The following is a 24357-nucleotide window of genomic DNA, read 5'->3' as shown; positions in this document are numbered from 1 at the left end:
AATTCATTATTAGCACTCTTAACAGGATTATCTTTTTTGATCTCTTTAAGTACTTGTGGGATTATGGCATTTTTGCAATTAATGAGGGAGTCTCTACTAAAATATTCTGAATTACAGTAATTCTGGTTTTATTCTAGGTCATCTAAGAGTACAAGCACTTCTGCTTCTCACACTTCAATCAATGTATTAGAGCTGAACTTCCCAGCCTCTCCGCTAACTGGCAGCACTTCCAGACCAACTAGTGCCAGCAGTGCCTCCAGTACCGGTAAAAGCAGAAAGACCAACAAATAAAATTTTAAATCTCTCTTGAACAGGTTGTAAACACAAAACCAAAAGTCTCCTAATTTTAAAATAGTATATCACACCCTATACTTCTGGATGCCTTATACTGAGATAAGTGCCTAGTGAGATAAGTGTTAGAAATACAAAATGACCAGAGAAAACTTTTATCCAGTGGAAAATGTAAAAACTTCATGCTAGCCATGAAACTTCTCACTTCTAATGTAACAAAATCTTTTAGGAAGAAATCTCTAAAGATTTATTGTACTATATAGTTTGTAACACTATTAAAATTTTCTTTTAGCCTAGATGATCCTGAAAGTAGGTTTTATTTATTAACAAGAAACATATTTCTCAGACTTTAGGAGAAGAAATATTAGTTTCTTCTTTTAGCATTACTTCTCCCCCTCCCTCCACCAGAAAACAGCTGATAGGAAAGAGAACCACTATGTATCAACAGTGGAACTTAAATTTCTAGAAGTAGGCCACTCTGATCTTGAAAGAAGTCAAACGTAGTTAAGATTCTGCTCTCAAGATACAACCAAGAATATGTTTTCAATATTTCCTTGATTTAATCAACAGTTTAAAGAAAGCCAGGCATAATTAGATTTGCAATAGGAATTCTGTGAATTTCCAGTAGACTACCAGATTAAGAATTAGTTATTTCTGTCAGTTCTTTATCATTACATGTGCCCAACACTTTGAACTTTGGAATAGAGGGTGAAGTATGACTATGTTATAAAACAGGTTTTCAAATAAATGTATCAGAATATATATACTTAAATGAGTACTGTCTCCTTCAAATCTTGGGAAAAAGTATTTCTTACAAAGACTGTCATTGTTTACAACTGTCACTTGCAGTTCCTTCTGAAAGGCAGTAATGGTAGTAAACCTGTTTCTCTGGGTCACTGGTGTACTGTCATTTCTTGTAATAGGCAGCAAAAGGCACAGCCAAGTCAAATGAATAAGATGCGTAAAAAGCTGATTTTTTTTTTTTTTTGTAAAACATTATTCCAGTGAGATTTGTGAAATATAAAAACTGATTAATCTTACCATCACTTTGTATGTTCACCAAAATTCTCATTCTTTGCCCTATTTTACTTTGCAAATTACCTGGAAGTTGAAGTGTATTCCAAGCAGGCAGGGATTAGTACTGTGACCTTGGGAAAGTTACTTCTCTATGCTTTTTTTCTCATTTATAATATAGACAGTAAAAGTTATCTGCGTTTACTGAAATCAGATAATTTATATAAAGGCACATGGCCCAACACACTGAAATTGCATAGTGAAAATGTAAAGCCGCTTAGTGATGTCTGACTCTTTTGTGACCCCATGGACTATACAGTCCATGGAATTCTCCAGGCCAAGAATAGCATAGTGGGTAGCGTATCCCTTTCCCAGCGGATCGTTCCTACCCAGGAATTGAACTGGAGTCTCCTGCATTGCAGGTGGATTCTTCACTAACTGAGCTATCAGGGAAGCCCTGGAATTGCACAGTAGCTTCTACCTATCATTAAGCCACCAACCAAAGCCTAGCACAGTATTTGTGGAATGGTTAAGTTAGAGTACATGAGAAACGCTGGACTGGAAGCAGCACAAGCTGGAATCAAGATTGCTGGGAGAAATATCAATAACCTCAGATATGTAGATGACACCACCCTTATGGCAGAAAGTGAAGAGGAACTAAAAAGCCTCTTGATGAAAGTGAAAGGAGAGAGTAAAAAAGTTGGCTTAAAGCTCAACATTCCGAAAACGAAGATCATGGCATCTGGTCCCATCACTTCATGGGAAATAGATGGGGAAACAGTGGAAAAAGTGGCTGACTTTATTTTGGGGGGCTCCAAAATCACTGCAGATGGTGACTGGAGCCATGAAATTAAAAGATGCTTACTCCTTGGAAGAAAAGTTATGACCAACCTAGATAGCATATTCCAAAGCAGAGACATTACTTTGCCAACAAAGGTCCATCTAGTCAAGGCTATGGTTGGTTTTTCCAGTGCTCATGTATGGATGTGAGAGTTGGACTGTGAAGAAAGCTGAGCACCGAAGAATTGATGCTTTTGAACTGTGGTGTTGAAGACTCTCGAGAGTCCCTTGGACTGCAAGGAGATCCAACCAGTCCTGGGCATTCATTGGTAGGACTGATGCTAAAGCTGAAACTCCAATATTTTGGCCACCTGATGCCAAGAGTTGACTCACAGGAAAAGACTCTGATGCTGGGGGGGATTGGGGGCAGGAGGAGAAGGGGACGACAGAGGATGAGATGGCTGGATGGCATCACCAACTCGATGGGACATGAGTTTGAGCGAATTCCAGGAGTTGGTGATGGACAGGGAGGCCTGGCGTGCTGCGATTCATGGGGTCGCAAAGAGTTGGACACGACTGAGCGGCTGAACTGAACTAAGTTATATTAAGTTTTTGGTATTTTATTGCTGGCAAGAACTGAGACAGAACAAGGACTAAGTGTCTTCTTCCCCAGCATTGTCTGTCACTTAGATATTTGTAGATGGGGATACTCTCTACCCTTCAACCCACCCATCCAGTGTCATCATGAATTGGAAAGATTCTAAAGCCTATGAGATTCTAAACACCTATGACTCCTATGTATACTATCTCTATTCTCATCTATACTGTTTTTAATAATTTGGGAAGAATCATTATGATCCAAGTTCCTTCCTTCTTCAGCTCTAGTTGCTGAAATTAATTCTGAGTAAGTCCAGCTTCTGTCAGCTGAATCATTTATTCAGACTCTAGGAAGAAAAGCAAAAATGGAAGCCAGCTCTAGGCTATCAAAAAACACACTCAATTGGACATTTGCAATACTAGGACAGTCTCCTAACTTCCTTTGCCTTAGTGGAAGACCAGATTTATAGTGTGCTTCACTTGCCACTGCTGCTTTTGCCAGAAGGATTCTTTCCTACTCTGATCTACTCTTGCCTGGAATGTATGGTCTTGTCAATATTTAAAGAAATTTCTTACGGCTACACTGCTAGCAAGGAAGAAAAAAAAAGAGATGAGCAAAATGGGCCCCTATTCAACTTTCATGGCTTTATTCCTAAAGTACTTTTAAACATCTGGTACATAAATCATTTTAATTAAATCAGGCTTTTAGAGGTCAATTAGACAAGACACGTATCTGTCTACCACTTAAAAATGTTATGCAAGAAAATTCACCTTTAAACAAATAATGATTATAAAATGGTATTTAACATTCAAATAATCTCTTTAGAAAGTCAAGAACTTTTAACAGAATGAAATAATTTTTCATAAAAATGATCCAAGTGTTCAATGCACAAATTTAATATTTTGTCAAACAGCAGGATAAGGTGAACCTGAGGAATTCTAACATACCATAGTACAATGAAGAAACAATACTTTGAGAGTTATCTTTAGGTGAAGAAGTTTAAATCATCAGAATAATAACTGTACATAACATACACACATTAAAAAAATCAAGCTATGAAAAGGGGACCTATAACTGAAACAAATATACTTTGAGAACTGCTATAAAAAGCAATTGATTTCCATAATGTCTACAAATAAAATAACCATGGAAGCAGAGATTTCTACACTGGACTGTATTACTAAAAGATCCAAATTTAAGTCTTTAGTGTAATGTTGAGGATATCCTTGGCATATTAGTTTTTTGGCTTATTTCCTTTTTCTTTCTCAAATGCAGCTATCTGATTAAATATATTGAGTAAATTTTGAGGTAAATTTTTTTTAACTCCACCTTCTGAATGGTCTTTGCTATTGAGTCCCTCTCCCTGAATCTCTGTTTTAATATCCTCCTCGTAATTACCCTCTCTTTCATATTCTCCTTGGTTTTTATTTAATTGATATCTTTGCTCATGTCTACTTAGATCACGTGATCCAGAGTAAGTGGATTTCTTATATTTTTCTCCTGACTTCCAAGAGTAGTCTGAGCTTGCTGGTGAAGGAGCATGTCTTGTGGAACCTGGTTCCCACTTTCTATAGTGCTCTTTTCTTCCTTCTGTATCTTTTTCAAATCTTCTATAACCATACATTTTTACCTTATCCTCTGAATTCCTATAAAAAGAATCTGAGGAATCTTTTCTACTGGAAAAATGTCTTTCTGATTTATATGGCTTTTCTGTTCTGCTACTACCTGCCTGAGTTTTATAGCTATCATAAAAATCTCTTGGATCTTCAGACCTACCTCCAAAATCATCCGGAATTTCAACAGAAGATGATGAGAAAGAACATTTATCTTTTTCTTTTACCTGTTTCTTTTGATATGGTAACCTATCCTGCTTTTCCAATAGTTTTTCCACTTCTTGTTTTTGGTTAAGAAAAGATGCTGACGTATTAGCTGGAACTGGGAAGCACTCATCTTTCTTATTCTGATCTATCTGATTTGAGGATGCCTTAGCTGAATGCCTTTTAGAACTTCGAGAAGACTCTGAGCGGTTCCTCTTATGTTTCTTATGCCTTTTGTGACCAGAAGATGAAGAGGATGATGAAGAAGAAACTGATTCATCAGCAGAAGAAACACTCGAAGAAGAAGTTGACTTTCTTCTTTTTTTCTTTAGCCTAAAAAAATGTAGTTAACTCATCAGATATGTTGAGTATAAAAATGTTTAATTACCCATAAAGATTTTAGTTCTATTTTATTCTCTTTAAAGATTTCATAAAAAGTTTGCAGCTTATATAAGAATTATAGTAATAAGTTTAGTTTTTACTACAGTATCCAATTTTACCATTAGTCGTGACTTTTGGGAAAAAATACTTGTGTAGACAATTGTCACTGTAAGCAAATCCATCATTTTTCAAATACACGCTGACATTTCTAAAATTACCTTAAAAATTTAAGAGCATCTGAATACATAAAGGAGAACTGAAGTTTTACATTTGGCTACGTCTAGTTCATGATTTTACCACCTCAGGACTATTAACATTTTTGGCCAAATAACTCTTTGCTGGGAGGGTAGGGTGGTAGTGGGGAAATTCTATATCATTGTTTAAGTTTAGCAGCATCTCTGACCTCTATCTACTATATACTAGTAGCACCTACCAGCTATGAAAACCAAAAATGTCCCATGGGAAACCACACCCATTTGAGAACTACTGCTCTAATTTTGAAACATTTCTCCCTAAAATACAGATAATTAAAATAACATTTTAATTGTATTTTTTTTTTTTTTTTTTTGCAGAACTCTACTTTGCTCTATCTCTTTTACAGAAAAATTTATGGTACACATACTTACTAAGAATCATTGATTATGACTTGAAACACTTTAATTTGTTACTTACTTTATCTCCCAAATGGCACTTTGGTTGAACTGAGTACTTGCTTTAAGTTTAAAAATACTGAATATTATAGTTTACCTTTTCTCCTCTTTTAAGAGCTTACGCAACTTTTCTGCACTTGTTTCTATTTTCTTTGTTTTCTGCTTTTCTTCCTTTTCAGCTTGTTTTTCTCTTAATTCCAAAGATTTCTTTTAGAACCCAGATATCGGAAAAAACCACACGTTAAAAATAGCAGAATATATAAAACCCAGTTTTCAAAAGACCAACCCACCCCCCAACCAGAAACCAAATGTGGTATACCCAAATCACCATATATCCAGCATTAAAAAAGTATTTTTAACATATAAAAATTAATCACAGGTGTTTGGCATTAATCATTAAACAGCCAGAACAGTATTGAGGACCATATTGCAGTTGGTATTCCATGGAAAAAAAAGGGAAGCCATTGCATTGATACCCATGACCCAGAGTGCAAGAAGAGAAAAAATAAAATACATGAAAAAATATATATATTCAAAAAACCATTAAAAATTGAAACAGGACACAAATTTTATAAATAAAATTCAAAGGAAGAAATCCCGATATGGTGAGTTGAGAGGGGAATCACCATGTTCAAATACAAACCATTTAAAAAATAGCACAGCCCAGTTGGATGCATGGTTACATAAGAAATCATTTTCCAGTTTGAGGATGGGGATGAGCAGCACCAGATGTCAGACACAGCAGCAATGGTCCAATTCAGAAGAAAATGCATGAGAAAACATCATCATCAGTATTACAGGAAAAGACAGTTTAAAATATTTTTCAGAATGGTTTTTATAATTAGCTCAATTACAGTAATAATACTGAATTTTGTAACCATCAGGAGAGCTCACTACAAGGACAATTCTACAAGGACAACTGCATACCAAACAGGCAATGGAAATTTTCTCAACAAAACTATGAAGTAATGTCAAACCCAATTAAGAAAAGCTGTATCTAAAAGACTTTTCATAATGCCATAATTAAGTGATCTAGAATAGTTTCCCTAGAAGTTTTGGCATTAATCTTAAAAATGACTACATTTCTAAGAGGAAATAAAGAATCACCTGTATATATACATGAAGCTTCTGCAAAGCATCCTCTGCATCTTTGAAAGTTTCATCCAAAGCCAAAGCTTTCTTATAATAACTTTCAGCATTTAAAAACTTTTCTTCTTCTTCTAACCTAAATTCGAAAGAAAAATTTAGCTTTTTTGGTAAAAATTAGAAGTTCTCAAATATGCATATAGGGCAGAAGCTTATGTGAGTTCATGAGAGAAAACTATGTTTAGCAAATTATTTTCCAAATTGAACAATACTTAAATACCATACTTCTGCTATTTTTTTGTTAGTGTTGTTGTAAAAGACAATATAAAACTACATAAAACAAATCAGAGAAACTGAACTCAAAGATACAGAGACTGGTGGTTGCTGGAGGTGGGGTTGGGGGTGGGTAAAATGGGTGAAAATGATTCATTTTATAAACTTCCAGGTATAAAATAAAGTCCTGAGGATGTAATATACAGCATGGTGATTAGAGTTAGTACCATACTGTATATGTGAAAGTTGCAAAAAGAGTACATCTTAAAAGTTCTCATCACAAGAAAAAATATAAATAAATAACTGTGCGATGATGAATGTTAACCAGACACAATGGTCAACTCTTCACAATATATACATAAATTGAATCCTGTGTTGAACATAACCTGAAACTAACATAAAGTTATGTGTCAACTAAATCTCAATTAAACAAATAAAAAACAAACAGGAATTCATTACTGATAACTAAAGCCATATTGTAGGTCAAGCAGTGGCATTTTAGTATAATTTGTGAAAACACACTATCAACCTCTGAAATTTAGTTATCATCTTGAACTTTAGCACAGAATTATGTAGGCTGGCTTCTCCTAGTAGTTTATGAAGAGTTTTCCTTTCTACAGAAAAATTTTTCCAGAAAATTCACTGCTAACATCACAAATATCAAGGCACACATATCACAACCAGCCTGCAGAAAAGATAATAATCATCATTATAAGATGATACAAGTCTATGTTGTGAAATATCAGAATTAGAAAGTTTAGACACAGATCAGTGAAAGGATTTTGCACAATATTTTCAGTTTTTAGAAAGCAAGAAAAGGTATTCACTGTAAAACAAATGAATAAACCCAGTGGTTTCAATGCAATCACTTCTGTGTCAGATAGGATGAGGGGAGGAAGGAACAAGCCAAAGACGATCAAGATTTCTGGACTGGATGACCCAATAGATGGTGTTGCCATTCAGAGAGCTAAAAATCACAAGTATGTGAATAGTAAGACAACCACATCTAAGGAGGCACTACCTAAATACCTAGGGGCTTCCCTGGTGGCTCAGACGGTAAAGAATCTGCCAGCAATGTGGGAGACCTGGGTCTGATCCCTGGGTTGGGAAGATCTCCTGGAGCAGGGCATGGCAATGCACACCAGTATTCTTGCCTGGAGAATCCCCGTGGACAGAGGAGCCTAGCAGGCTACAACCCACTGGGTCGCAAAGAGTCAGACACAACTGAATGACTAAGCACAGTTATGTAAGCTATGTAAGAAAGAAAAAAGCTGCTCCAATCACTTGGGTCCAAGTAGAAGTTCTTATCAGTTAAAAACAAACATTGCAAAATTTCATTTATATGGAGTTCTGAAATGATCATACAAACTATAATGATCTGGCAAATTCATGAAGCAGAAAGGGGATGATTCTATTTAAGAAAAAATGATAGCATGATCCAGAGAGATGATATGGGGTGGGAGGTGGGGGGGGGGTTCAGGATTGGGAGCTCATGTACACCAGTGGCAGATTCATGTCAATGTATGGCAAAACCAATACAGTATTGTAAAGTAAAATAAAGAAAAAAAAAAAAAAGATAGCAAAAAAGATGCTGGCCATTAATTATTAAAGCATGATGTTACCAAATTATTTATGTTAAAAGTACTATATTTCTTCAAAATATTTTATAAGTTAGACTAGTCTGTTAGTCATTATGCCAAGTACTATGCCAGTATCTCAGGACAGTATAATATAGGTTATGTTACAGGGTTTGTTCTTAATGTTTTGCTCTTCATTTAATCTAAGTTCATGGATTTTATTAGACAAAGTAGAGCAATAAGTTGACTACAACAGTGAAATCTTATGTACAATGAACTACAGAGTTCTCAGTTTATATTTTTGGCATTATAATTAGTAGAATGATTAAATGAGTTAGAAATTTCTATTAAACAAAAACTTTTGGTGTGTGTCTAGGATAAGATTTACCTATTAACTTTCTATGTATTAAAATACATACTCAGAACAGTGAACTCAAGACACTAAAATATCTCCAATCATGAAGAAAGTAACTAATAAGGAAGGATAAAAGGACCAGAGAATGTAAAAAGAACTATATTTAAAAAACATTTTCAATCAAAACTGAAACTAAGAGTATCTGAACTAAGTCAAAGCTACTATTTCTTTAAGTTTAAGATTTTATAGTAGTTGGCTATTAAATATTAGATCTCTACCATTAAGCAAATCTAACACTTACTGCCCTCCTCTTTCTACAAGTGTCTGGCAGAGGTATTTTCTTGCATTTCTGTGAGTTGGACAGTTTTCCAGTGCAAGTTCAAAATCTTCTATTGCTTTGTTTAGACTTCCTTTTGTTGCATATCTATAGACATGAGACAAAATTAGAGGAATTTATCTTGTGAGCTATTCATAAATCTTGTATACATTTATCTTGTAAATATTCCTCAAAACCCATGATCCACTTACAATGCACCACGAGCTACCAAAGCTTCCACGTTTTGTTTGTCTATTTCCAGAGCCTTATTGTATTCATTCATAGCATCCACATGGCGTCCAACCTTAAAATAATCAACTCCAATCTTCACACTAAAAATATATTTTAAAGCATACATAATAAATATTTCACAGAATATCCAAACAAAATGTTAGTATACATAAAATTTTAAAGCAAACCAAATTTATTAGTTATTAGTCTTCAATATTCTCAGTATAACTAAGAAACAGTCTTTAGATAATTTTGTAACAAATATTTATGAAATCCAGATATCAATATACTAATTCCTTTTTAACAAAATTAAAAAAATATTGGCTAAAATGTAAATCTTTAAAGTTTACAACATACTAGCATTTATATCTATAAAAAAGCTAATCTCAAAAAGGTATCATTTAAATTCATTTATGAACAAATTTTGTCTTAAAGATGACATAAGCATGCTTGCCTTAACTTAACCTGTTAGGTTAAATAATGCAATTGTTGAATGACAAAATGTTCATACCATTTTAAAGCCCATGATGCAGACTGCTTCTTTCTTAACGCAGAAGCAAAATCATCCTCAGAGAAATTTTTGCTATTAAAGAAAATAAAAGTCAAAATGTAAACACTTTTTTGGGTAACTACATCTCACTTTACCTGACAGATAAAAACTGAATCTCAAGCAAGAAATCTGTATTCCCATTTATAACGTGAAATTTTTGAACTCTCAGGAATGACTATTATTATTAAGAAGTATTTTCCTTTAGCATATACATGAAATTCTTGTAAATTTTCTGCATCTTATAAATTTTTTCTGCATCTACCTGGTCACATGGCACACATCAATCACCAATAAGACTCCACTCCAGAAGGAGAAGGGATAACCTAGTTCATTCAAACTTTGGCATACTGCTGCCACCAGGCTTAGGATAACCAATTATGTTCTTCAGTTATGCAGCTTCTCACAGCACCACAGACCTCAACACTTAACGGAACAAATACTGATTTACTGTACCTTTGAAGGCCTCTCATTAAAGATGGTGGATTAGATTCATCTATTCCTAGTTTTCCTAAAAGGAATTCAACTACTCCTGGATTAACAAATCCCAAAGAACTCTGCATGATATTCTCATAGGATTCCAAAGAATTGCTATTTAGTTCAACGCTTTTCCTTAAAAAAAAAAAAAAAAAATCACAAAATATAAAGATGATTAAGATGATTAAGACAATTAAATAGCATGTCCCATTTTCACTGTGGAAATAACATTATTATATGGGATTTAAATACTCAGTCCATTTTAGTACATGAAAGTGTGGCAATTGTGATTTGGTTCCTTTTGCCAAGTTTGAACCGATTTATGGGTTATAAAAATAAAAGTAGCATATTTTGAAATAAGAATTCTACTTTCTTGTTAGAAGCTGGGCAAAATTTCCAATTTTTTAGCCAAGAAACTGTTTTGCAATTAACTTGTTGAGACAATGTGGATAAAATTACCTGTAGTACAAAGGAAGTTCTTCAGAACTAATTACACCTAATTTAATACCAGATAGATGTGGTGGAAGAGATGAGCTATATAGAGACACTGCAAGCTTTTCATGGTATCTGTCAATATCCTTGATTCCAGCTTAAAATATAAGAAAATTAAGTTGATTAGCAAAGCAATGCAAACTAACATAAACATAACCACAGTTACTTTTTACTAATATGAGGAAACTGATCACCTCGAATGATGTCACCAGTTTGGTAATATGATAAAGGATCCCCATGGTTACTGATTGAAGGCACGTCTCTTAGTGGACATAGAGCCTGCAATAAGAAGCACTGTAAAACACTAGACATTCTATTCTTCAGAGAGGTGTCTTCTTTTATTCTAGCAGTTCAGTATAAACAGCTAAGACTTGACAGGAACATTAAGAAAACAACTAGCAACCTAGAGTCTAAATTTAAATTTCTGTGCCCAAACATAAGTAAAAATAGTTTTCTGGTTCAGGTCAAAGCTAAACTCTCATGAAACTTGCAATTAGTTTTAGAAACTGAATATAAGTATGTATGATGAAACAAAAAGATATTTTGTGCTTATTAAATATAAAACTAAAATGTGTCCAGAAAGTAGGAGACTTCGAAGAAAATGAAATGTGAATTCTTCTAGGTTTCAATGTGTTATCGAGTTTGCGGTATCTTCTGGTTTTCTTCCCTATCTGTCTTAATAGACAATATCAAATCTTTCAAATTAAAGCGACATAGTGTATTTCAAATTTAGATCTATTCAGCTTGGGCAAAGTATCATGATGTACAAATCACTTAATTATTGGAAATATACAGAAAAGACAGGAATTTGTTTCTGAATTATCCACATGCAAGTATCTAATGCTGAGTACTAAATAAAGATTTTTCAGCTAGAAGAGATAACCCAGGCTACTAATGAATCTCACCAGGTCCACCAATATCTGAGCACTTAAAACAGGACCCCACTTCTGCCAGCCAAAGGACCAAACCCCCCAAACTAGAAACAGTGGCAGAAATATTACTGCTACTAATTTTTTTAAAAAGTAAAAAAGTACTTAATTTTTCTATTAGTACTTATTTAATTCTCAAAACTAGGTCTGCAGAGTACACTTAATTACAGCTGGATGAAAAGATGTAATTTTTGCACTGAGATGACATTTTTATCAAAAACAAAAACAAATAACTAAAAGGTGAGTAACTTACTGTGATTTCTAAGTGGGATATATCTCTCATAATGCCACTGCCTAAACAAATTAACACCATGAAAAACCCAAATTCCCGAATGGAACTAATTCTTCCAATCACTATATCACCACGTTCAATATCTCGAAAAAACAGTTCTCTCCGGTCCATAGTAGGTATCTCCATGAATTGCTCTAACGGTGGCATGACTGCATAATAATCTGAAAAAATAAGTAACAAAATTAACTAACAACAGCTCTGTGTTCTGCTTCATCAAAGTGCTGTTAAACCAAAACGCAACGATTTTAAGACTAAACACACCATCATTGTCTTCACTAACTTCAGCAGTTGTAGGTGCATCTGATTTCCAGGAAAGTGCAAAAAGCAGATCCGCTTTTTTGGAAATGAATTTTTGTATTTCAATGTTGTCAACTCTCCTCTCTTTTCTTAAAAAGAAAACAAAATTTATGAAAACTGGTTTTTCTGCAAAACTTTTTTAGTACGTACAAGCTTCTGCTCTCTGCTTTCATCGCCCAATCGTGACCATCCTAAGCTCTTGGCCACACATCCTCCGAAAGAAAGTTTTAACCAGGGATCCCCTCATACGCCAGTCTGTAGATGGAGGGCGCGGAAACTTAAAAACACAGCCGCGCTGTTCCAGATATACACAAGCCCAAAAGATTTTAGCTAAAGAATCCGCGCCTCTGGTGGCAGTACTAGATTTAAAAGTTCAACCCACATCCCGCATTGCCCACATTAGGGAGAAGGTATCCTCCTGCACCCTGCCCTCGAAACCTGCGCCGCAGTCCTCACGTGCTAACAGCCTCGGCTCAGCAGCCGGACTGCGGTAATGAAGCCCGGAGCTGCGTCCCCTCTCCCGTCTCGCAGCGGCGCCGCCGTCCCATTACCTGCCCGGAAACTGCTGCTGGCCCGGCGGGCCCCGGGCAGGGTCGGCCACCGACCCCAGGAGGCTCCGGAAGTGCGGGTTGTCCTGCTGTTCGCTCCGGAGCAGGGAGAGCAAAGACGGGCCGTGGAAATTTAGTGACTGCCGCAAAAGGTCTCGGTCCATGGCTAGAGACTGTCGTGACCAAAGGCCAGTGGGCTGCTAGCCCCCGGTTCGGTGCCCACTACTTCAGGCCGTTGTCGTGGAGGCTGAGGAAGCGGCCTGGAAGCCGCCGGAAGCACACATCGCAGACACCTCCAGAGAGGCCTCCCGGAAGTGTTCTGGAACCGCCCCCAGCGGCGGTGCTGCGGAGCGCAGTTTTGGTATCGCGAAATTGAGCGAGATTACGGAAGCCGGGAGGATTGGGGCAAGATTTTCCGGAGTTTAGGGTCGGTTGTGGCTCTGAGGTAGTGCAGTGTGTAACAAGTTTTCGTTTTAAAATATCTGAGGTGTTATTACATTGAAATGGCCCAAGTTCTAATCTGTGGTAAATAATAATTCATCCAGGTGTTTAGCGAGGCGCTTCTAAAAGCCGGTGTCAGGAAAAGAACCCTGAACTCTTACAAAGTTTCGTACCTTGGAGTTATCGCTGGATAAGTATCTATGCCTCAGGCATAACCGCATTAAAACGACTGCTCTGGGAGACTTCCTGTTAGGTTGTAGGGCAGAAGAAAGGAAGAACATTAACATTTATTAAAGACCAGAGTTGTGTTTTTTAGCCGTACCCTGTTCACTGTTAGTGATTTTAGAGTTAAAACCAGAATGACTCTAATGCCTAGACATATGCATATTTTGTTTTGTTCTTTAGTCCCTAAGTCGTGTGGGACTTTTTTTGCGACCCAAGGGACTGTAGCCCTCCGGGCTCCTCTGGACATGGAATTTTCCAGGCAAGAATATTGGAGTGGGTTGCGATTTCCTTCTTCAGGGATCTTCCCCACACAGGGATCGAACCCCCTCTCCTGTGTTGGCAGGCGGATTTTTTACCCACTAGCTACCTGGGAAGGCCCAAATGTATATATACATTCCTTTTTATTTGTTTTAGTTTAAGTGTTTTCTCAAAATTTAGTGCCCATAAGGTTTACTGTGTAATTCAAGTGATTTTTCGAAGAAAATTATGACAGGCTCTCACCTCCTCCCCCACACTTACTGACTTTGGATCCTAACTGCTCTACTGAGGAAACAAGCCCAGAGACTCTCAGTATATTGCTCAATATCACCAGCTGGCAAAATGCTAGTTAGAATTTCAACCTACCATTGAATAGATCTTCACCGGCAGAGTTGCTGGAGAAAGTATTTTTTATTATATAGAAGGGCTGTCTTTAATATTAAAATAATGTGACTGTTTTATTAAAATATATCAAACGTCTGTACTACTTAAATCGTGTAGTTTAGTATAGTCCTCTTGAACAAAAATAAATAGCAATGGTTATTCTGTCACATCTTCAGCTATGTATATTTGGGAATTTAGTTTGCCCTCTCACCACCTGGATAGAAGATCCAGTCAGAATATAGTGAATGCCTCCACACTATTTTGGGAAAAACCCAGGCAAATAGGTAAACAGTTTATTGAGACTCCAGAAAATGAAACAATGAGTGTAACTTTAAAAGATAATAACTTTCAAGTCATGAGGAGCACATCAGGAAAGTTTAATCAGTGGTACAGACTGACTTGTGTTAAGCTATAGCTTCAGACAGTGGCTATTTTTAGGAAAGAGGGTGCTGTCACTGAAAAGGAAAACTGATTTCTAAAGAGAAACTATATGGACCTTCTGATAAATAAGGTATGTGATTTTAGTTAGAGTTGATCTGTTATTAAGGATCTAATTGTCTCTGGATGCAGAGTTCCAAAGAATAGCAAGAAGAGATAAGAAGGCCTTCTTCAGCGATCAGTGCAAAGAAAAAGAGGAAAACAACAGAATGGGAAAGACTAGAGATCTCTTCAAGAAAATTAGAGATATCAAGGGAACATTTCATGCAAAGATGGGCTCTATAAAGGACAGAAATGGTATGGACCTAACAGAAGCAGAAGATATTAAGAAGAGGTGGCAAGAATACACGGAAGAACTGTACAAAAAAGATCTTTATGACCCAGGTAATCATGATGATGTGATCACTCATCTAGAGCCAGACATCTTGGAATGTGAAGTCAAGTGGGCCTTAGAAAGCATCACTACAAACAAAGCTAGTGGAGGTGATGGAATTCCAGTTGAGCTGTTTCAAATCCTGAAAGATGATGCTGTGAAAGTGCTGCACTCAATATGCCAGCAAATTTGGAAAACTCAGCAATGGCCACAGGACTGGAAAAGGTCAGTTTTGATTCTAATTCCAAAGAAAGGCAATGCAAAAGAATGCTCAAACTACCGCACAATTGCACTCATCTCACATGCTAGTAAAGTAATGCTCAAAATTCTCCAAGCCAGACTTCAGCAATATGTGAACCGTGAACTCCCTGATGTTCAAGCTGGTTTTAGAAAAGGCAGATGAACCAGAGATCAAATTGCCAACATCTGCTGGATCATGGAAAAAGCAAGAGAGTTCCAGAAAAACATCTATTTCTGCTTTATTGACTAAGCCAGACCCTTTGACTGTGTGAATCACAATAAACTGTGGAAAATTCTGAAGGAGTTGGGAATACCAGACCGCCTGACCTGCCTCTTGAGAAACCTATATGCAGGTCAGGAAGCAACAGTTAGAACTGGACATGGAACAACAGACTGGTTCCAAATAGGTAAAGGAGTACATCAACGCTGTATATTGTCACCCTGCTTATTTAACTCATATGCAGAGTATATTATGAGAAACGCTGGACTGGAAGAAACACAAGCTGGAATCAAGATTGCCGGGAGAAATATCAATAACCTCAGATATGCAGATGACACCACCCTTATGGCAGAAAGTGAAGAGGAGCTAAAAAGCCTCTTGATGAAAGTGAAAGAGGAGTGGAAAATGTTGGCTTAAAGCTCAACATTCAGAAAATGAAGATCATGGCATATGGTCCCATCACTTCATGGGAAATAGATGGGGAAACAGTAGAAACAGTGTCAGACTTTATTTTGGGGGGCTCCAAAATCACTGCAGATGGTGACCGCAGCCATGAAATTAAAAGCCGCTTACTCCTTGGAAGAAAAGTTATGACCAACCTAGATAGTATATTCAAAAGCAGAGACATTACTTTGCCGACTAAGGTCTGTCTAGTCAAGGCTATGGTTTTTCCAGTGCTCATGTATGGATGTGAGAGTTGGACTGTGAAGAAGAAGGCTGAGCGCCGAAGAATTGATGCTTTTGAACTGTGGTGTTGGAGAAGACTCTTGAGAGTCCCTTGGACTGCAAGGAGATCCAACCAGTCCATTCTGAAGGAGATCAGCCCTGGGATTTCTTTGGAAGGAATGATGCTAAAACTGAAATTCCAGTACTTTGGCCACCTCATGCGAACAGTTGACTCATTGTAAAAGACTCTGATGCTAGGAGGGATTGGGGGCAGGAGGAGAAGGGGACGACAGAGGATGAGATGGCTGGATGGCATCACTGACTCGATGGACGTGAGTCTGAGTGAACTCTGGGAGATGGTGATGAACAGGGAGGCCTGGCGTGCTGCGATTCATGGGGTTGCAAAGAGTCGGACACGACTGAACGACTGAACTGAACTGAATTATCTCTGGAGGGGCTGAGAAGCTAGTGGCTGAGAAGCAGATGTGGCACCTACTCTGAGAATGTCCCCTTATAAAGCCATTCTTGAGTAACATTGCTATTGGATCTGGCTACTCTTCTTGGGCTTCCCTGGTGGCTCAGTGGTAAAATAATCTACCTGCCAGTGCAGGACACGTGGGTTGGATCCCTGGTTGGGGAAGATCTGGATAAGGATGAAACAACCCACTCCAGTATTCTTGCATGGGAAATTCCATGGACAGAGAGAGGAGCCAGGGGTGCTACAGTCCATGGGTTTGCAGAAGAGTTGGATACGACTTACCAACTAAACAGCAGCACTTCTTTTCCCAATTGCAACATCAGAGTTACTATCCCATATTTTGAACATCTAAAACTGTGATATGGCCATGAAAATAGGAAAAAGTAGCTGCTTTTAGAGGATAAGCATTGTTGTCAAGAGTGATATTTAACAAATGCTAATAAATTTCAAGCAGGGGTAATCAAAGCTCAGGCTGGGGTTTTCCATCTTTGGTTAGTGCCTTGAATGGAGTAGTGATAGTTAAGTGTAGAGGCAACATTGTTCTTCACTTTCCAAATAACACTCCCACAGCAGGGGTTTGAACCTTTTACAGTTACAAGTGTGTTTCAATTCATTTTCTGCTGGGATGGATGCTTTTGGCTTTGAAGGGGACCAAGTAGTGGATCTTTGAAGTAGGACTGGAGGAACTGAGGAGAGAAAATGGGGAAACTAGTTTTGCTTCTGGGAGAAACTAGTCCTACATATGGGGCTTTTCGAGTTGGGCATAGAAAGCTGAACCTTTTTTTCATTTCTTGATTTAATTTGTTTGGTTGTTGGCTTGACCATTAAAAATATTTTCAAAGTAATTTTTCCACACTAAGCAGTATGAGTGATTACATGAATATATGGGAGGTAAGAGGGCAGAGCATTAAAGACAACTAGATCTTTGGTGTCTTAATCCTGGGCATATTTTTATGTCAAATTTCATTTCTAAATAAATACATATTTACAGCTTTTAATAAATTCTCTCTAGGCTCTGGATATTTAAATATGAAAAAAAAAAACCCACATCTGGCTCTTTTCTGGCACACCATTCAACAAAAGAATAAACACAAAAAGAAACACATATGGCACAATGGTAAGTACTATTGTTGTGAACACCTGCTATGCATCTGCTTTCCCCTTTTGTTTCTGGGGGATGAGGTAGTGGGAATTGATGAAGGTAAGAGAGGACAGGAGGGGGCAAGTATGTGTATTTTAGGATGAGGAACAACATAATTAAAGGAGTAGAGATGTATGAAAGCAAAATACTTTCTGGCGATTGCAAGATTGAAATTGAATTAGGGATATTTTATTTTTACTTTAAGAATGGACATTTTGATTATTTAAGTGTTTTCAGGCAAATTATAGATTGGTGGTAAGAGATCCTCTGTCTCTATGTGAATGCGCGCGCACACACACAAACTCACAGATTAAGTTCCTGATTTATTTAACAAAGAGCACAAAAACTTAGCTGAAAAAAGGTAGCCACATGAAGTAGGGGAAGAAACAGCATATTACAAAGTAGCTTTTCTTAGATCCCCCAATTTTCCCAAAATAACATGTGTGGTTACTGGTAACACTGTATGCCACAGATAAGGTCTGTCTGGATCTCAGAAAGTTGTATATTACCATTTGCAAAAGATTTACACAGATTAATCTATGACTATTATAAGAAATATTTGTAGACAGGTTCTTTCTGCTTCTTGAACTGATATAAACAATTTCAACAAAGCCCATTCCTCATCTGGGGTCAAGGTTGGGATGTGTATATCAGTAAAGAGTGAGTAGAACTGAAAACATCCTAGTGATGTGTTACTACTCCTCCCTTTAATTTTTCAGCATCTCTCTCTCTCTCTTTTTTTTTTTTTTTTTTGGTTAAAAAAGTTCTTTTTTATTGCCTAAGCCAGCTTGAGTAAATTTAGGGAACCAGAAGAACTTTGACTAATACACGAAGAAGCCACCAACTACTCTCTGCTCTGGTTTCTACTCTAATTGTGTGTGTGTGTGTGTGTGTGTGTGTGTGTGTGTGTGTGTGTGTGAAGAAACAGATACAGAGAGGTTAATAATTTGTTCAAAAATAATTTTATAATACACATTATTTTACTGTATATCTGGTACTCTTTCTACCATGCTGTATCGTTTATAGGGTCGACTGAAATTATGCTCCTTAAGGATGTAATTTATAAGTATATATGTATCAAACTTATTTTATTTAAAGCAGGTCTAGTATCTTAACATCTAAAGATAATCTTGAACATTTTTTCCTGTAACAAGGACACTTGGTTTCATTCAAAAGCATGTGGTCCAAGAGGTTTAGATTATGACTTGTTACCATGTGGGCTTCCCTGGTGGCTCAGACGGTAAAGAATCTGCCTGCAATGCAGGATACCCGGATTCTGATCCCTGGGTCAGGGAGATCCCCGGGAGAAGGGAATGGCAACCCACTCCAGTATTTTTGCCTGGAAGATTCCGTGGACAGAGGAGCCTGGTGGGCAATAGTCCATGGGGTCACAAAGAGTCAGACATGACTGAGTGACTAATGCTTTACCATATAGGGTTCAGTTCAGTTCAGTCGCTCAGTCGTGTCTGACTCTTTGCGACCCCATGAATCACAGCACGCCAGGCCTCCCTGTCCAACACCAACTCCCGGAGTTCACTCAGATTCACATCCATCGAGTCAGTGATGCCATTCAGCCATCCCATCCTCTGTCGTCCCCTTCTCCTCCTGCTCCCAATCCCTCCCAGCATCAGAGTCTTTTCCAGTGAATCAACTCTTCGCATGAGGTGGCCAAAGTACTGGAGTTTCAGCTTTAGCATCATTCCTTCCAAAGAAATCCCAGGGCTGATCTCCTTCAGAATGGACTGGTTGGATCTCCTTGCAGTCCAAGGGACCCTCAAGAGTCTTCTCCAACACCATAGTTCAAAAGCATCAAATCTTCAGTGCTCAGCTTTCTTCACAGTCCAACTCTCACATCATACATGACTAGTGGAAAAACCATAGCCTTGACTAGACGGACCTTAGTCGGCAAAGTAATGTCTCTGCTTTTGAATATACTATCTAGGTTGATCATAACTTTTCTTCCAAGGAGTAAGCATCTTTTAATTTCATGGCTGCAGTCACCATCTGTAGTGATTTTGGAGCCCAGAAAAATAAAGTCTGACACTGTTTCCCCATCTATTTCCCATGAAGTGATGGGACCTGATGCCATGATCTTCATTTTCTGAATGTTGAGCTTTAAGCCAACTTTTTCACTCTCCTCTTTCACTTTCATCAAGAGGCTTTTTAGTTCCTCTTCACTTTCTGCCATAAGAGTGGTGTCATCTGCATATCTGAGATTATTGATATTTCTCCCAGCAATCTTGATTACAGCTTGTATTTCTTCCAGTCCAGTGTTTCTCATGATGTACTCTGCATATAGGGTAGCTTTGGTCTATTCAGGGTTCTATTCAAAGTCCTCCTAAATTGACTCAAGAAAAAGTGAAGAATATTAAATGGAAAGTATGGTTAGACCAGCCCAAATCCACCTTCATTATTAAAGAAATAATTCAAACTACAAGCTGTGTATTTATTTATTTATTTATTTTTGTTGGAGGATAATTGCTTCACAATATTGTGTTGGTTTCTGCCATATATCAACATAAATAAGCCATAGATATACATATGTCCACTCCCTCTTGAACCTCCCTCCCACCTTCCACCTCAACTCCCCCTCTAGGTTGTCACAGAGCCTGGTTTGAGTTCCCTGAATTATACAGCAAATTCCCATTGGCTATCTATTTTACATATGGTAGTGTATATATTTCCATGCTACTCTCTTAATTTGTGCCACCCTCTCCTTCCTCCCCATTCCCATGTCCATAAGTCTTTTCTCTATGTCTGCATCTCCATTGCATGCTAAGTCACTGCAGTTGTGTCTGACTGCCCTAGCAATTGGTTCATCAGTATCATCTTTCTAGATTTCATATATATATACATTAATATACAATATTTGTTTTTCTGACTTACTTCACCCTGTATAATAATTGGCTCTAGGTTCATCCACCTCATAGAACTGACTCAAATTCATTCCTTTTTATGGCTGAGTAATATTCCATTGTATATATGAACCATAACTTCTTTATCCATTCATCTGTCGATGGATATGTAGGTTGATTCCATGTCCTAGCTACTGTAAATTGTCCTACAGTGAAAGTTGGGGTACATATATGTCTTTTTCAGTTTTGGTTTGCTCAGTGTATATACCTAGTAGTAGGATTCCTGGGTCGTTTGGTAGTTTTATTCCTAGTTTTTAAAGGAATCTCCATACTGTCTTACATAGTGGCTGTATCAGTTTAGATTCCTACTGTTAGGCAGTTAGAATAGGAAAAAGGAATCTAGAATGGCGGTGGCTAAAAGACAAGGAAGGGAAAAGCCCATGAAAATAGAACAAAGGAAAGTCTGAGGACTGGAGTGAGGACCTCAAGTAAAACAAACAGCACTCCTGGCCAGCCCAGTTTACATACGGCAGGTCCAGGGGGAGGAGAAAAAAACATATAAAAAGAGGAGCCAAAATTGGGCCGGGGGTGGGGTGCCTCTCTTCTCTTGATGTCTTTTGGGTTGGCATGCCCTCATGCCTCGAGGATGTATTTTCCTTTACTTTCTAAATAAAACTAAGAAGGCTGTGGTACATATACATAATGGAATATTACTCAGCTATTAAAAAGAATGCATTTGAATCAGTTCTAATGAGGTGGATGAAACTGGTGCCTATTATACAGAGTGAAGTAAGTCAGAAAGAAAAACACCAATACAGTATATTAGCACATATACATGGTAACAATGACCCTATATGAGAGACAGCAAAAGAGACACAGATGTATAGAACAGTCTTTTGGACTCTGTGGGAGAAGTTGAGGGTGGGATGATTTGAGAGAATAGCATTGAAACATGTATATTACCATATGTGAAACAGCTCTCCAGTCCAGGTTCAATGCATGAGACAGGGTGCTCAGGGCTGGTGCATTGGGATGACCCCAAGGGATGGGATAGCGAGGGAGGTGGGAGGGGTGTTCAGGAGGGGGGACACATGTACACCCATGGCTGATTCATGTCAATGTATGGCAAAAACCACTACAGTATTATAAAGTAATTAGCTTCCAGTTAAAATAAATTAATTAAAAAAACAAACAAACCCAAACTGAGCTATAACATGGAGCTGTAACACTGGTCCATTTGAGGGTTGTAACACCAGTCTGTCTGAGGGCTGTAACACTGGTCTGTCCATTGCTTCAAATTTTTGTTGTGACAAGACAGAACTGAGGAAATTGCAAACTCCCCTGACTCTACCAACGGTGCAGGAGGGCTCCCTTTTCTCCACACCCTCTCCAGTATTTGTTTTTTGTGGATTTTTTGATGATCGCCATTCTAACCAGTGTGAGGTAATACATCATCATATTTTGATTTGCATTTCTCTAATAATGAGTGATCAGTTCAGTCGCTCAGTCATATCTGACTCTGTGACCCCTGTCCACCGCAGCACGCCAGGCCTCCTTGTCCATCACCAACTCCCAGAGTCCACCCAAACCCATGTCCATTGTGTCGGTGATGTTATCCAACCATCTCATTCATCCTCTGTTGTCCCCTTCTCCTCCTGCCCTCAATCTTTCCCAGCATCAGGGTCTTTTCACATGAGTCAGCTCTCCACATCAGGTGGCCAAAGTATTGGACTTTCAGCTTCAACATCAGTCCTCCCAATGAACACCCAGGACTAATCTCCTTTAGGATGGACTGGTGATGTTGAGCATCTTTTCATGTATTTATTAGCCATCTGTATGTCTTCTTTGGAGAAGTGCCTATTTCAGTCTTATGGCCACTTTTTGTTTTGTTTGTTTTTCTGGTATTGAGCTGCATAAGCTACTGATGGCTACAAGCCCTTGTGATAAGGGTTCATACACCTTCGTTCATTCAGAATTCTTTGTTTCTACCACTTTCTTTTTTCATTTTATTTTCTATCAAAGCTAATACATCTAAGAAAAACATTGCCACTTGAGGGTGCTATAAGATCATCATGAGTATCAAATTCTCTATCCTTTACCAGAAAACCAACTGCCATTAAATGAAAATTCAGGAATGGGAAACTGACCTGTCATATAAAGTCATTTTAAGATAGTTGTGTCTCTAACACCTTCTCTTTTTTACTTACTGGTAAATGTTTTGAGGATATTATTTTAATGTAAATCAGTTCATATCTCATTGTCTAGGATTGATTAACTCAGTAATTTTGAATTACTTTTTCTGACTCAATGGACATGAGTTTGAGCAAGCTCTGGGAGATGGTGAAGGACAGGGAAGCCTGGTGTGCTGCTGTCCATGGGGTGGCAAAGAGTTGGACATGACTGAGGAACTGAACAGCAATGAGAGAAAAGGTCATTGAGTTTAGATCCACTCTGGGCTGGTTAGACTGAACAGACCCATGAGTAAATACTGTGTGACTCCAGAAGGGTGGTGGTAACGCATTAGGATCATAGTCCATGTATGATACATGTGGCATTCCCAGAGATGTGTAATGCTTGACCACACACAGTGGCCACTTGCAGGGCTGTTCTCACTTAGCCATTAATCCATGTTTGTTTACAAAAAATACTTGGAAATAGAATGAGGATATTTAAGAACAAATCTATTATGACTGTTGAGAAAACAAACCAGTTGAAAGATATGTGCAATACTTACATGCAATGGACATATCAGTATGCTTAGCTTTGTGTAATTTGTCATGACTGTTTATAAAGATACCAACATACACACACATACACTTCTCAGAATCTCATTTTGTGGCAGTTTCTCAGAATATTATGCAAGAGAATATGTCGAGGTTATAACCAAGAAAAATTGACAGTTTAATTGAAGCTAAATAAATAGTATTTCTTGTCAATACATTTTGGGTTGGTTTGATACTCATTTTTAATGCAATTTTGGCATCTCTTTGAAAAAAAAGTAATTGATTATCTTTCTAAAAAACATTATTAACTGTATTTCATTTACAAATTGTGTTAATTTCAGGGTATAGTGCTATATTCTTTTCTATTTTATTGAATAGAGTTTTACAAAATATTGAATATAGTTCCTTGTGCTATACAGTAAATCCTTGTGATGATCATCTTTTAATTTTTAAATAGTAACCCTTTTTTATTTTATTAATGGCAACACTACAGAATAATTTCAGAGACTAGAAATGTATTATTGCTTTAGGATATTCCCTTCTTAGTGGAATCTGTTGGAAGAGCCAGCATATCTTGGTAAAGATTCAACTTTGATCCTATTCACTTTAAATGTGACATTTGTTTATTGGTAGACATCAAGTGGTCAATTTTCCAAATACAGTTAATTGAACGAATGATTTAATTCATCCATCAGATATTTGTTGAGAATTAGGCAGTGTTTCAGATATTAGGGATATAGTAGTGGAAAGATACACCAAGATTTCTACTTTCATGGAGCTCACATTCTGATGAAGGGAGACAGAACAATAAACATAATAAGTAAATAATATAATATGATAGAAGGTGGTAGTTCACTTCAGTTCAGTTCAGTTGCTCAGTCGTCTCCGACTCTTTGTGACTCCATGAACTGCACCATGCCAGGCCTCCTATCCATCACCAACTCCTGGAGTTTACCCACTCATG

The 24357-nt window shown here is 37.5% G+C and overlaps 2 protein-coding genes across 4 annotated transcripts in view; one reads left to right on the top strand and one right to left on the bottom strand.

The window, feature by feature from the left end:
• The window catches only part of CCDC39 (coiled-coil domain containing 39), a 58870-nt gene extending 53422 nt beyond the window's left edge, over window positions 1-5448 (top strand). Inside the window, exon 20 of the mRNA XM_040251519.1 lies at window positions 138-5448. Coding sequence (XP_040107453.1) covers window positions 138-291 — 154 coding nt within the window. The 3' untranslated portion in view covers window positions 292-5448. The remainder of the gene's footprint in view (window positions 1-137) is intronic.
• TTC14 (tetratricopeptide repeat domain 14) lies at window positions 3313-13267 on the bottom strand. 3 transcript variants are annotated; one of them, XM_040251533.1, is made up of 12 exons: window positions 12955-13267; window positions 12368-12492; window positions 12068-12267; window positions 11080-11164; window positions 10853-10982; window positions 10373-10528; window positions 9881-9952; window positions 9351-9470; window positions 9124-9246; window positions 6639-6756; window positions 5629-5738; window positions 3313-4833 (listed from the first exon to the last, which is right to left on the bottom strand). In XM_040251533.1, the coding sequence occupies exons 1-12, from the start codon at window positions 13113-13115 to the stop codon at window positions 3918-3920; spliced, it is 2316 nt and encodes a 771-aa protein (XP_040107467.1). In that variant the 5' UTR covers window positions 13116-13267; the 3' UTR covers window positions 3313-3917. The 3 variants fall into 3 exon arrangements, 1 of the variants encoding a protein (XP_040107467.1); XR_005723046.1 differs by having other exon boundaries at window positions 3556-4833; window positions 6175-6756; XR_005723045.1 differs by lacking the exon at window positions 3313-4833 and having other exon boundaries at window positions 5498-5738; window positions 6175-6756.
• Between the last annotated feature and the right edge of the window lie 11090 nt (window positions 13268-24357).

Source organism: Oryx dammah, unplaced genomic scaffold, assembly GCF_014754425.2.
Source record: "Oryx dammah isolate SB20612 unplaced genomic scaffold, SCBI_Odam_1.1 HiC_scaffold_2, whole genome shotgun sequence".
Classification (NCBI taxonomy): Eukaryota; Metazoa; Chordata; class Mammalia; order Artiodactyla; family Bovidae; genus Oryx; species Oryx dammah.
This window is presented reverse-complemented; position numbering and strand designations above follow the sequence as displayed.